This window comes from Symsagittifera roscoffensis, chromosome 3, assembly GCF_963678635.1.
Source record: "Symsagittifera roscoffensis chromosome 3, txSymRosc1.1, whole genome shotgun sequence".
In the NCBI taxonomy this organism is placed as follows: Eukaryota; Metazoa; Xenacoelomorpha; order Acoela; family Convolutidae; genus Symsagittifera; species Symsagittifera roscoffensis.
The window spans coordinates 50302597-50315836 of record NC_087064.1 but is presented as its reverse complement, the minus strand read 5'-3'; the positions used below and the strand labels follow the sequence as shown (position 1 = coordinate 50315836).

Below are 13240 nucleotides of genomic sequence, written 5' to 3'. Positions count from 1 at the left end.
AATTTCCTTTAGTCCTGGGTTTTCTGATAAGGGTGAATTGACGTTTGAGGCCATTAGACACTTTAAAAATATGATAAAAAAGTTGTTCTGATTGATCCAATGGAAGTCTTGGTGATCAGATAATTTAAGTGAAATAAAATTAAAAAAAAAAAAAATAGATACTCTGTTTCTTCTAATTTCATAGTGATTTCAGCTCGTTCTAATTTGTCTACTAGTATTCGAAAATCTATATCAGATTCTCGAACTGATGAACTGATGATGGATGTGATGCTCTCTTTTTTATTGCAATTTTGCGTAGTTGTGGTGTTAGAGTCATCATTAAAACTTCAGTCAATTTCGTATTTTTGTAGTCATGCATAATATGCTTTTCTTACTAGAGTTTCAATTCTAACTGCGTGTTGTTTTATTGTCTCCTTGGGGAGTCTACAGATTTCGTTGCATAGGGCCCTTTGGTTTCGTTTATTTCTTTCAGAGTCCAACATTTTTGAAAAATCTTGTGTGAATATTTTCTAGTCTGATTTAATGTCTATAGGTAGAACTGAAAACTGAATACCGGTTTTGAGCTGCACCATGAAATGTATTTTGGGTTAAAGCTGTGAAACTATGTATCAAATTTTGATGTAGTGCCTCAATTACTAGTTCTGGCCCTTTTTCGACTTTTTATTTAGCCTTTTTTGGAGGAAAATTTTTTATATCATCAAAAGGTATTGATGCCTCAATCCTAAATTTGCAAAGATATTTTACCTGTGATCTTTTTTTGTAAAGTTATGGGGGTTTGAAGATTACCATTTAAGCCTATTTGGGACAAATATCGAGCAATATATGTTGCGCTATTAACGCATAAGCTTAGATTCAATTCGTCGTAGAACTCTTTCGAAGTTGGTTAAAATAAGCTTATTTGCAAGAATCGATTTTTACTAGAAGCAAACTTGTGACTTTGATTTTTATATGGAGTATGGGGGATGGTTTTAATGAAGAAGTTTCAAAATAATAAAAAAAAATGTTTTTCTTATTACAATTTAAGTTTTTTTTATGTTTCTTACTGTTCCACAGACCTTGAAAGGCACTGGGAATATTCAGGGCTTCGCCCTGATAAGAACAGCCTCTTTTTGATTTAAATTTATACCGACTTAAAGGTATGTTACAAACTGCCCAAAGATTTCATATGTTTCAATCGTTCTTTCTTTTTCATTCATATGTTATTTTTTTCTAAGAAACTTAAAAAGTTAATTCAAACGATTTCGCACATTTTGTGCATCATCAGAATTAATTTTTTTTACAATATTCAAAGATCTGAAAAATGAGAAACATGTCTAAAATGCTCTAAAACGTTTTGACCAATCAAATTTATACAACTGTATTTACATAATAAATTTAATGATCATAAAAAACATTTTCCTGTAAACTTCTGAGATTTTTTATTTGGTTTTTGTTCTTCCATGGTTATAAAATTTCGGTTTGGGAATGTTTTTGGTTCTGACATGCCAGTTTTTAAACTTTTAGCCATGTTTTTATAGACTGTAATTTTAGTGTTAATTCCCGGCTCCTGAATTCATCGCGTGTGTTAATCCTCGGCCTCTCCCTCCAAATATGCAAAGCCTCTAGTGTCGTCAGCTTATGAGTGTTGGATGTTAGGTCTAATATCTCTGACTTCAGCTCAGCAGAATCGCCTACCTCCTTAATACACTCTAACAAGTGTTGCCCTACTGGGGAGTCCCCTTTGCGGTGTTCATCGACCCTCGTTGTTAAAGGTCGGACTGACTGGCCGACTTAAGTGGAGTTACATCCACTACATGTAAGCTTATACACCGTTTGGGATCTCTATTCACGAGCAAAGGAAATTTTGAGGGATGGCAAGCAAGTATTCAATTTTCTTGTTGAATAAATTATTTGTTCCCCGAATACTAGCCCAAGCTTTGCAGCTAACAATTGAGATGGATTGCTTCGATAATGCATTGTAAAAAAGGGGTGAGTCTTATAACCTTTTATCGTTTCTAGGTTCTGATGCCTTCACCACTAATTTCTTCTTTCCCTCACATCAAAAATCTTGTTAAGAGTTTCAAACACTACCCTATCCGACCAATTTTTCGGATACTGATTTCCAATCCATTGTTTCCGATTTTTTTCAATGCCTGGTCAAAATTTTCCCATGTTGAGGTACTTCTGAAAATCATATGAACCGTCCCTTTAGTAACGTTTCTTTTGTACTGCAAAGGTGCGAAGCCTCTGAAATTGAGAATGGTGCCGGTATCAGTGGGTTTTTTGGTACCAACCACATGTGACCTTTTTTCCTGAATCCACGTTGACATTTAAGTCCGAAAAGGCCAAATTACCGTTATTATCAAGTTCTTCTATAGTGAACTGCAATTTTGGATGCAACTTATTGGCAGCCTCGAGAACTACCCAGGGATGGCCCTTGACAGTTCTTACTATGTCGTCCACATATCTTAGAAAAACTTTAACACCATTCACATTCCGATCTGCTTCCTGTTGTTTTTTTTTTTGCAATTATGCAATACCATACTGTTTCAGCGATGTCTGCGTATTCGGATTCCAATATGTTATCACACCCTAAAGGGTACCAACTCAAACAAGGTTCGCATTCTACCCCTTTAGTCCGATATGTCACCTTTTTTTGACATCCAGGGCAGATTTCCTTGTTACCCTAATTTAGCACAGTCAATTTTGGTTGTTCTTTCTTTAATGCAGGTTCGTGTTCCTTGAGCCACAAATTGGCAAGTCTTACTGCAAAGGAGGCGCCCATTGCTAAACCGTCTTTTTGTACATACCACAAACCATTGCAATTAAAGTGTACCTCACTCAGTGCCAACTTCAATATTTTTTTTCATATTCTTGCGAGATTTTTCCGGAGGGTTGACTTGCAGATATAATCTTCTCAGGGCTCTTTCAATCGCTTCCTTGAGCGGTACATTAGTGTACAAACTCTTTACATCAAGAGAGATTAAACTCTCATCAGACTCCAATTCATTTTTCTCCGAGACCACCCTGGCCATATGAGTGTTCTTCTCTATGTTTGCCCCCTCAATTTCATCAAAGTACTTTGCCAATGTCCTATTTAGGTTGTCAATTGAGCTATCTGTTAAAGAAAGGACGGGACGAATTGGTGTGCCTTGTTTGTGTAATTTTGCTAATCCATACAGACTAGACGGCTGCGCCCACGTTGATCTCAGCCTAGAATACAGCGCTTCGCTTATCTCGTCCTTCTTTTTCATGGCGAGTAATTTTTTGCTTATGTCTTTTTAAATTTTTATAATCACGCTGTCTGTCAGATTCTTCCTCTCACTAAATTGTTCTGCCTCTAATAAGTCTTTCAGCTTTTTCTCACATGTCTCTTTTTTCAATACACAAAAACCCACCCCCATATCAAAGGGCACTGCCAGAAGACCGTTGTCCTTCAAATAATTTCCGGCTTTTTCAACACCTTTATTAGAGGGGGTCTGATTCACATTCTTTCACATTCACATATCTTTTTGCAGCTGCTTCAATCTCACATAAATTTTCTGCGGGTATTCTTTTTAACTTTAGCTCAGACAGAAAACTATGAATGTTCGCAAGGAAGTGAAGTTCATTGAATTTGTCTCGTATCGGATTTTTTGGTTCAAAACTTAAGCCCGCACACAAAGCGGTAAAATCACTTCATCTCAAATTCTAACTGACCTTTCGTCCAAGATCTTTAATGGTCTATCCTGTCTTTCGTAAGTTTTTTAAGCTTTTTCTTGTGTCGGCTTATCAGGTTATTGACGCTATACCTTGTTTGCAGGTTCAGATAGAATATTACCGAAGGCCACCACTTCTCATCGATACCCCTTCTCACTATCTCTCTTGCTTTTGCTAGGTTACCCGATGTCTTGGCCCAATCCGCACTTGTCTGGCTTATCTCAGATCTCAAGAGTCTCAGTGGAAAGTTGTGCACCGCTTTATCCGAAAAAACACCGTTATCAGGCACGCGAAACCCTTAAAACGTTTGGTATAATGTCGTTATCGAGACATTTTCTCAAAAATTTAAAATGTTTTGAATAATCTAACACAAGTTTCCAAGTTCATTTTCTCCTCAGGACCAATCTAAGGAGTGATGATGGCAGCAAAATTGCGGTCATCTCTTCTTTGCAGGCCACGAGCACTTAAACTCATGTGGTACTCAGAAAAGGAAAAACAGCCCCAATATTATCTTACCTTTTATTGGTCGTTCGGCTCCAGCTGGAGGTCCAGGGCAACACCTCCGCTCTCCGCGCTTTCGCCCTGTGGCGTCCCTGCGATGGTTTTTTGGTCTGGACCCGTATCCTTGAGAAAATTCCCGGCAGGTGGTCTCGATGGGACAGCACCACCCGTAGTGACTTCAACTCCAGTTCGCTTGACTGGTGCAGTTGAAGATACTCTCTGAGGACCGCAGGATTCAGTCTCTTGCTTCTGGAGATAAGGCTACCGGTTGTTTTATGACGATTATCTCTGTCTACGGCAGATTCTCAAAAATATCGGGAGTGCCCGTTCTACTGCAGTAGACATTGCTACCTATTTGTCTTAGCTTCGATTGTAAATACGCCAGTAGTTCATCAAGTGTGCAGGGTGTGTAGTTGTGCGGGCGATGGGAGGATATGATGTTATTCAGCACATCGTGCCAGAGAATGTTCTGCTTACTGGCCAGAGGTAAATGTTCCTATAATACTCTTAAATCTTTTGCCCTGTTCAAGGTTTTGGGGTTCAAAGAAAGGCCGGGGACTGCGTAGACCTTCTGCTGCGTCTCTGTCAGTTCCTATAGCTCAAGGTCATTCAGGCTGTGATAAAGGGAGCTGGCAGCTACAATCATAGCCATTTCAACTCAAACACTACTGAAATTATGAACACGAAGCGGTAGTAAAATTTTGTACAAAGAGAGAGAGAGAGAGAGAAAAATTGAAGTAATGACTGTTTTTCTTAAAGGAATATAACAGTTTGCTTATATCTTATTGCTAAAAAGGGTTAGAATTTAACAAAAATGGTTATTAGAAATTCAAGTTGTAAATTCACACATTTTGTGCATCATCAGGGTTAAATTTTTTTCTACAATATTTACAAACGGATCAAAGATCTGTAAAATGAGACACATGTCCAAAAACGCTCTAAAACTTTTTGACCAATCAAATTCAAACAACTGTAATTACAAAATAAATTACGTAATTATAAAAAATATTTTCCTATAAATTTCTGAATTTTTTAAATTTTTTGTTTTTTCAAGAATATAAAATTTCGATTTGGGAATATTTTTGAATCTGACATGTCAGTTTTTATTTTTTAGCCATGTTATACATAGACTATAGTTTTAGTGTTTTAGTGTCAAAATTATAGTTTGTGTATAACATGGCTAAAAAGTAAAAAACTGACAGAATCTAAAAATATTCCCAAATCAAAATTTTATAAACATTAAAGAACAAAAAACTAAAAAATCTCAGAAATTTATGGGAAAAAGTTATATAGGATTACGTAATTTAATATGAAATTACAGTTGTTTAAATTTGTTTGGTCAAAATTTTTTTTGGAGCATTTCTAACATGTTTATCATTTTCAGATCTTTAATCACTTCGTAAATATTCTAAAAAATTTTTAATCCTGATGATGCACAAATTGTGCGAAAACTTTTAAATTAACATTTTTAAATTTCTTTTTTTTTCATTCATGCGTTTTTTTCTATTTTTTTTTTATTTTAGCAAAATCAACAGAAGCAGAACTTTTAAACTATTTTCGCATAGACTTGCTTTCTCTAGTCTTTTTTTCTCAGAATTGGGTCATTATAATGGCCAACCCTGAAACAGATGTAAATCACTTCATTGCGTCTTAGTTCCGTTATTTTTAGATGCTGATGAGCCGCCAAAAAACATCAACTGGTTCGATCTGAGTGTGATTTCGGACTACACTATGTACTTAGCAGACGAGGCAACCAAATTCGACATTGTCCTCTCGCCTATTGGCCCGCCCTGCTCGGAGCTCAGAATGGTCACTAATGGTCAGGAGGAATCGAGACCGCTGAGAATCGAGCAGATGAAGCCAGGGTGCAAATACAGGACCAAGTATGCCTCCAAATGCATCGTGTCAAATAACGGGACTTCTCAAACGACTCTTTCAAATTATGTTTCATTTGACCAGTCGTTTTGCACAGGTTAGAGCTGTTTGGTTCCAGAAATAATTAGATAATGGTTCTTACCAGAGTCCGATATGGCTCCATTTAGATTAAATCAATTAAGGAAAAATCTAAAACCATCTTTCACCGGCATTTTTTTCATGGCTGTTTTCATTTCAGGCTTTGCCTGCTCAGATTTGTGCTTTTAAAATCAACCAATGAACAGCTGAAATATTTGAACAGCTGAAATATTCAGTTAAGTCTTATGTATGATCATCTCTGTATCTTTAGCTCCAAGTATTTCGACTGCTCAAATAAGTGCAACATCCGAACGTGAGTTCTACGGAGACCCTGAGCCAGCTTCATATCTTGCGTACCTCGAGTTTACTGGATTTCAGACGGAAAACGGGGTGCTTTCTGAATTCACTCTCGAACTAAAGCCTCATTGTCCTGATTTGGATCCGATGACTCTGGTTCAAACTGTAGTCTCATCTTCGGCTAGGTTTGATAAACTCATTCCGTGTTGCGCGTACACGCTCAGTTACTCGGCTATTTGCTACGCAGATCTTAATTCGGCTCAGTCGCCAATTGTCGAAGCGAACGGCAACTTCTATGCAGGTGAGTGAATTAAATATTATATATTATATAAAGGAGATGATCTTCAACAGTCAAATCATAAGAAACTTATTGTAACCTTTCGGGATGGGAAGAAATCGAAACAGGAAAGCTCGCAGCGAATAACAAATAGCAAAAATAACTCGTATGATTTAGTAATTGCGACCACTCGCAAAATTAGATAACTAGCCAGTAAACTCATAAGTTTAATTGAAAAAAGTTCCGACACGATTAGGGACTTTCTGATTTTCAGAATGGGGAGATATTGATAAACGGATTCAAAAAAATCCTCTCAACCGTTTGCAATATCCGTGGGGAGAAACTTGTGCAATGCAACAAGTAAAGGTACTGGCACAAAACACTTAAAACATCCTCTTGATTTTTACGAATTGCCTTTGAAATTGTTTGCCGAAAACCGTGGGTTGTTTTGCATTTTCCATGGAACATCAAAAAACTCTAAACGTTGGGGCGTACATTTGAATTCAAAAATTTTAACAGGGATAGCGATCGGCTTATTGAAATCAACTTTGTTCTCGTTCTCAAACTGCTCTCGTTATTTTGCAATCTTATGCTCTGCAGGTTATTGTAAACAATTGCATACTGTTGTTTTGTTATCACAACAAAAATCTCAGTAAATTTTTTTAATGGTATCGAAAAACCGCAGTTTTTGGTGTCGAAGCATAATTTCCAGAGTGCCTGTTAGAAAATGTTTTTTTTCTCTCTCTCATTTTGCGCAGGACACTGGCAAAAATACATAAAGTGGGACCGGCGAGTAATTTTCTATGAAAAATAATAAAGTTACAAACGAAGTTGAAATCGTTTTCTTCGCTGGTTTCTCATTTCTGGAGGCGAATTCAAGAATGCGACATAAGCTTTATTCAAAAAAAAACAATCGAGAAACAACATGTCAAGCCATATTGCGTTTATTTCGTGAAAAATGGGTCAAAAAATATTTACGCGGAACTCCAAAATAACCAGAACTTAAGCCAGCTATCAGAAATTAGATGCCATGAGAAACAAAGTTGAAAGATCTTGGTCCACGGATGACATATCTGTCATTTAGGAATATGCCATGCTAACCTGACCTTTAAATTCATTCATTCAATAAAAAAAGATCTACAATAGAGTTCCCTGATGCGTTCCAATTACTAAAAAAGCCCTAAAAGTCCTAATTTGGAACACTAGCAGCAAAAGATGTCTATTCCCGCATCCAGTTTCAAGCGTTAATAATCGATTATAATAAGATTTTAGTACCAGTCTCACTAAAATTGAGAAACAACCGATTTTAATCAATTAATAATCGATTATAATCACTCTTTTCAAAATCAAATTATAATCACTTATAATCAATTATAATCGATTATAGTCAGTTTTTTATTCGTCTATTTTTCGATAAAATTATAATCGATTATAATTGATTATAATCCATTATTTTTATTCAAATTTCTTCTTCATTAGTTTTGCACAAAAATCCATTATAATCAATTATAATTGACTATAATCCCTTTTGTTTGTCCATTTTTGTGTTCGAAGTTGCATCTAAATTGCTTATATTTTATGCTTTTTGTGGACATTGGTTTCTATGAAAAATGAGAAAAATATTTTAAAAGTTTTCCAATTGATTCAAAATTATAAGTTTTGTTTTCATTTCTCCCCCATTAGGGTTGTTTTGTGATGCATATTTTAAGCTTTTTTAAACACCAAAACATCAGCGAATTGATTTAACCTCATCGTTGATTCGAAAAATAGAGATCCTTTCCCTTCATATGAAAGGATCTCTATGATACTTCTGTCTCTTGGTAAAACTTTGTGTTCAGATGAACCAAAGTGTTCAAGAAATCTCTCTTTTAGAGATTTTCTTATTGACACAAATTTAATAACCCATAAGATATCATTCGAATTTCGCAAATTTTCGGCAAAATGAGAGATTATAATCGATTATAAACGATTATAATTGATTTTAAGGGTTTTTAGTAGGAACTGTAATCAATTATAATCGATTATAAGGGATTATAATCTCTTGGAAAATAGCACGATTATAATCAATTATAAATCCCTTAAGGACCTAATTTTGGTAATTATAATCGACTATAATTGTCAAAAAATCATCATAATAATCCGTTATAATCGATTATTTACGCCTAAACTTGGATGCGAGTTACTCCGAAAAGCTTTTTAAAATTTTGATTTAATTTTTGAGCTGAAAACTCTTTCATATAAGTTTCATCTGTAAAACTCACTTTCCTTAAAAAAAATAATTAATGCCTCAATAATTTGATACTTCATCACTTTTGATGTCACGTTTGGATTTCAAAAACTATGGTTTATTCTCAAATTTTTTAAGGTTGTTTGATTTGTGAGAAATTTTTTCATGTAGAAAAGTTGCAAATAATATGTTTTCTGACAATTTAAAGAGGATAATAAGGAGACAATAAGGAAGATTTTTGCATCTGGGAGTGTTTCAAGTTTTTTCTTTTTTTTTCTTTTTCTTTTGTTTTGCAAGCAAAATCAGCTACCGCAATTCATCATCGGAGAGAGTTAGTGATATATCATAATAAAGCCTTCCTGATTTTAGCGACTTAGAAAGTTTGAAATTTAGGCCGTTTACAGTGGCGATATTTTGCTTGATTTTAATTTTACTTGAGAAAACTAGTTTTTGGAGATTTGTAATGTCATATTGCGAATCATAAATTTCATAAAAAACCACTGCAAAAAACGTTAAAAAACTGCTGCAAAAGACGTTAGAAAAAACTACACTATTTTGACGGAAAAAAATTGTAATTTGAAAAATTATGATCGGAACATTCGGTGCTTCTTGCACATTAGCCGGTGTTCCTTATTATGACTTGGCTTTTGTTGCTATTTGACGTTAAACCGCAACAAAAAATGTTACCTGGAGCGAGTGTTGCTTTGTTATCTGTGTTGTAGCTTAATGTTTTAAAAAATTGTATTGCAGCTTACAATTAATTCAATCTTGTTATTTACATGAAGAAGAAAAGAAAATTTTATTACAAATTAACTTTTGAAAAAAATGGGCAAAATGTGTTCATTTCCTTTTTTTCCATAAATAGTTTTGTGCTTCATGTCTTTTCCATAAAAAGTTTTATGCTTCATACTTTTTTTTGTTGGAAAAAAATGCAATCTTTCTGTAAAAAATCTATGTTTTTTGATAAATCGATTCAATACCTACTTGGTTTGTAACTTATTTTGCAGATAACAGATTTTTTTCTATTTGTGTCCGACCATTCTGCAGCTAATTGTTCCGACCGTTGAAAATTGGGGGGAACTTTGTATACAGGTGTTATTCAGTTTTTTATTTTATTTTTTTTTCACGCAAACTCATTACCACAAAGAATCATTGGATTTGGTTACGTGATATCTCATAATGAAACTCTTCCAGGCGATTAAGAAAATTCCAGTGGCGAGAAAAACTGGTTTGAAATTTAGGTGTTTTTTCGTCTTTTTTTGAGCACTAGAGCTATCGAGTAACGTTCGTTATGTGTGAAAATTACCAATTTATGCTAAGAACTGATAATTTTATAAAAAAGAAAACATAATTTTGGATGCCTAAAAACCGTTTGCTGGCGAAAAAACCATTTGAAGTTATTTGAAAACCTCAGTGCAAAAAAGTGATAAAAAAACTACAACAATTTTGTTGGAAAAAATATCTTCATCTTTTTGTTCATCTATGTTTTCGAAAACAATTTAAGGTTGCTTATGCCTAATTCACTAAATTTTTACGCGTTTGTATAGCTATATCATCACGCGACGTACACGAAAAAAATCTGAAAGTATGGTCGGATTATTTTTTGCTACTGGCAAAGCAACCGCCTATCCCCATTTTTCTTAGCGTTTGTGGAAAGTTTTGACAATTTCGATAAAAAAAGAATCTCCTGGTTGTTCAACTATTATTGGAAAGTAAGTTGATGGAAAATAGAAACTGCTGTTGGTTGATAAACAGCATCAACTGGTGACCTTTTCGCAAACAATTACGGCGCAGGTGATTGACACGAAATTGAAATTATTATTTTTTTCCAATTGCCAAAATGATTTAACTTCAACTCTTTTAGCTCCTTTCTTCAAACCATACTATTATGCAAACCCACAGAAACTCTACGATGACAGCGTGTTCATGCCACCCGCTACTTTTATTGGCAACTTCTTCGCGAGTGCATCGGCAACGTATACTATTAGCAACTGCAATTGCTACGATGGATTAAACAACCACTGTGAATATCCCAAAGTTTCAAGACCATACAACTTGTCGTCTGAGGAAGGGTTTTTTGTGGGATCTTTGCGGAAAGGGTGTGTCTATACCTTCGATTTAGAAGTGTCGTGTGCGGGAGGTCCTCCTACGTCATATTCCGGACATGGTCCAAATCTTCATACTAGTGAGTCATTTTCAACTTGGATTTTGTGAAAAAGAAGACACCTGAATATATTTATATATACTTCCTTCACACTCTGTTGTCGATAAAACATGAAAAACACATGTAAAAAAGCGTTCCCTTCCCACCAGAGGCAAATCTAGGATCTTCCCGAAGGAAGGGTGGCGGATTTTCAAAACAAATTTTTTCGACCTTTTATTCGCCACCAAAACCACCAAAAAAAAATTCCCAGCGCTCCCAAAGCACTAAAAAGACCCTGTTTTGGACATATTTTTTGAGGGCAAAGTTTTGAAAAACAGGCCAAAACGAACCTTAGAACCTTTTTAGGGTTTGTCACCAAAATTGGATATCTCAATATAGTACAAAGGGGGAACCTCTGGGTCGGCAGGTGGTCGAATCCCTGAAGGAAAAATCGTCCCGCCCCCAAATCTACCCCTGCTTCCCACCCTCTTATTTGTTGCCCTCTCCTTAATTTGGCTTTCTGATTGTGCAAAGAAGGCACCGAATTCTTTGATTTAAATGGGAATATGAATTCAATTCAAGTTTTTCTTTTTTCTTTTTTCGTTCAATTAATGCTGGATATGCTGTCTCATATTTCTTTTCGATTTAAAATTATGTATTTCAGCGCTAGATGAGGACGGGGTCCAAAACTTGAAGCAGTCGGGGGGAACTGCAAATTCAATTGTGCTTTCCTGGCAAGACAGAGGTGACTTCTCATCCGGCTGGTACGAAGTTGTCATTACGGCAACATCGGATCCTCTTTTGGTGTACTATAGAGAAATACTTGTAACGCAAAGAACACCAAGTTCAACATTAGTCGAGTACAACTCTTTGAACTTTGTGTGGCTTCCTAGAGCTTCTTCATTTACCTGTGCAGTGAACAAAGTGACCCAGGTCTTCAACGAAATTCATTTCACGAAAACTGTTTCGACTGAAATCCAGTGCTCAACAGCAGGTTTTAACATATATAATATATATGCATAAATATATTCTCAATTTTTCCATCTTTACGAAAAATATAATCATCAAAATAAAAATTGGATTCTGCGATTCGCAGAGCAAACATGAAAGGCTATCTAGCTTGCCTAAAGAAGCTTAGTTCGTTTCCTTAGGAAGGGCTGTTAGGTATTTTGTTCAGACTCTTTTTTCGCTTACCATGGCGGTTTTTTGCGCCTGGAACTTTTAACGTGGTACACTTTTGCAGCCAGATGATCGAAGACAAGATCTTACGCACTAGCAACTGAGTTAGGACCGATGGGTTTAACTCATAGAGTAATTTCGGATAGGGTACACCGTCTGCTCGTCACGCTATCTTATTTTCGGCCGGATAGATTCGTGCAACTTCTTAGTCTAATACCGATCCTAATCTTACTCTTATACTATCTAGTCTCAGGTTGTTTAACTAGTCTCTGCTAGGCTCAATAGATCTAGGGTATACTGGTTTATTGCGGCTGCTAAAGTACTCGGGAGAGTTCAACTAATTTCTAAGTTAAATTCAAATCTCTCTGGTGCTGAAATTACAAGTAATTTCAGCACTTACAAATAAGTGGATTGTTAGTTAGATGGATCATGATTGGTTAATATTAAATACTTTACATTGGTAAAATATCTAATTTATCCAATCATAAAATGTAGTTTAGATCAAGTTCCACCCATCCGGGTTTTACAGAGTTTTTTAGAATAGTTTTTCTGCAATTCGAAAGATGGATGATGGACGTTGGTATTTGGCGAACATCTTATTTCTTCTGGGTTTTCTTATTAGAGAAGTCCCAGATTCAATCATTGTGTCTTCTCAAGACAACGACTGGGTTTTCGCAACAAACTCAAATCTGATTTCAGAATGGTTGGCTATGTCAGGTTTTTCTGTTTCATTGGTGAGAACTTCTTTGTGTTTGACCTTGTCTGGGAATGGCGTGGAGATTGTGCGTGGAGGGGATGCCTGGTTACTCGGATCTGTACGTTTACTTGAACATCGAGGTGGTCATTGGTCTAGTTCAATGAAGTCCTTTTCTGCGAAGTCAAGTCGTACTCTAAATCCTTTGAGTTGTGATTGTGGGCGGCATATTGATTGTAGTTGGCCATTCTTTCTCGAGTGTAGTAGGGTCGTTTTGTTCTTTGGATGTTC

At 35.7% G+C, this 13240-nt stretch overlaps 1 protein-coding gene across 1 annotated transcript in view; it reads left to right on the top strand.

Moving 5' to 3' along the window:
- Positions 1-13240, top strand: part of LOC134841748 (uncharacterized) — a 257893-nt gene that overhangs the window by 104502 nt on the left and 140151 nt on the right. Inside the window, exons 10-13 of the mRNA XM_063857786.1 lie at positions 5849-6151; positions 6404-6730; positions 10798-11118; positions 11741-12070. Coding sequence (XP_063713856.1) covers positions 5849-6151; positions 6404-6730; positions 10798-11118; positions 11741-12070 — 1281 coding nt within the window. The remainder of the gene's footprint in view (positions 1-5848; positions 6152-6403; positions 6731-10797; positions 11119-11740; positions 12071-13240) is intronic.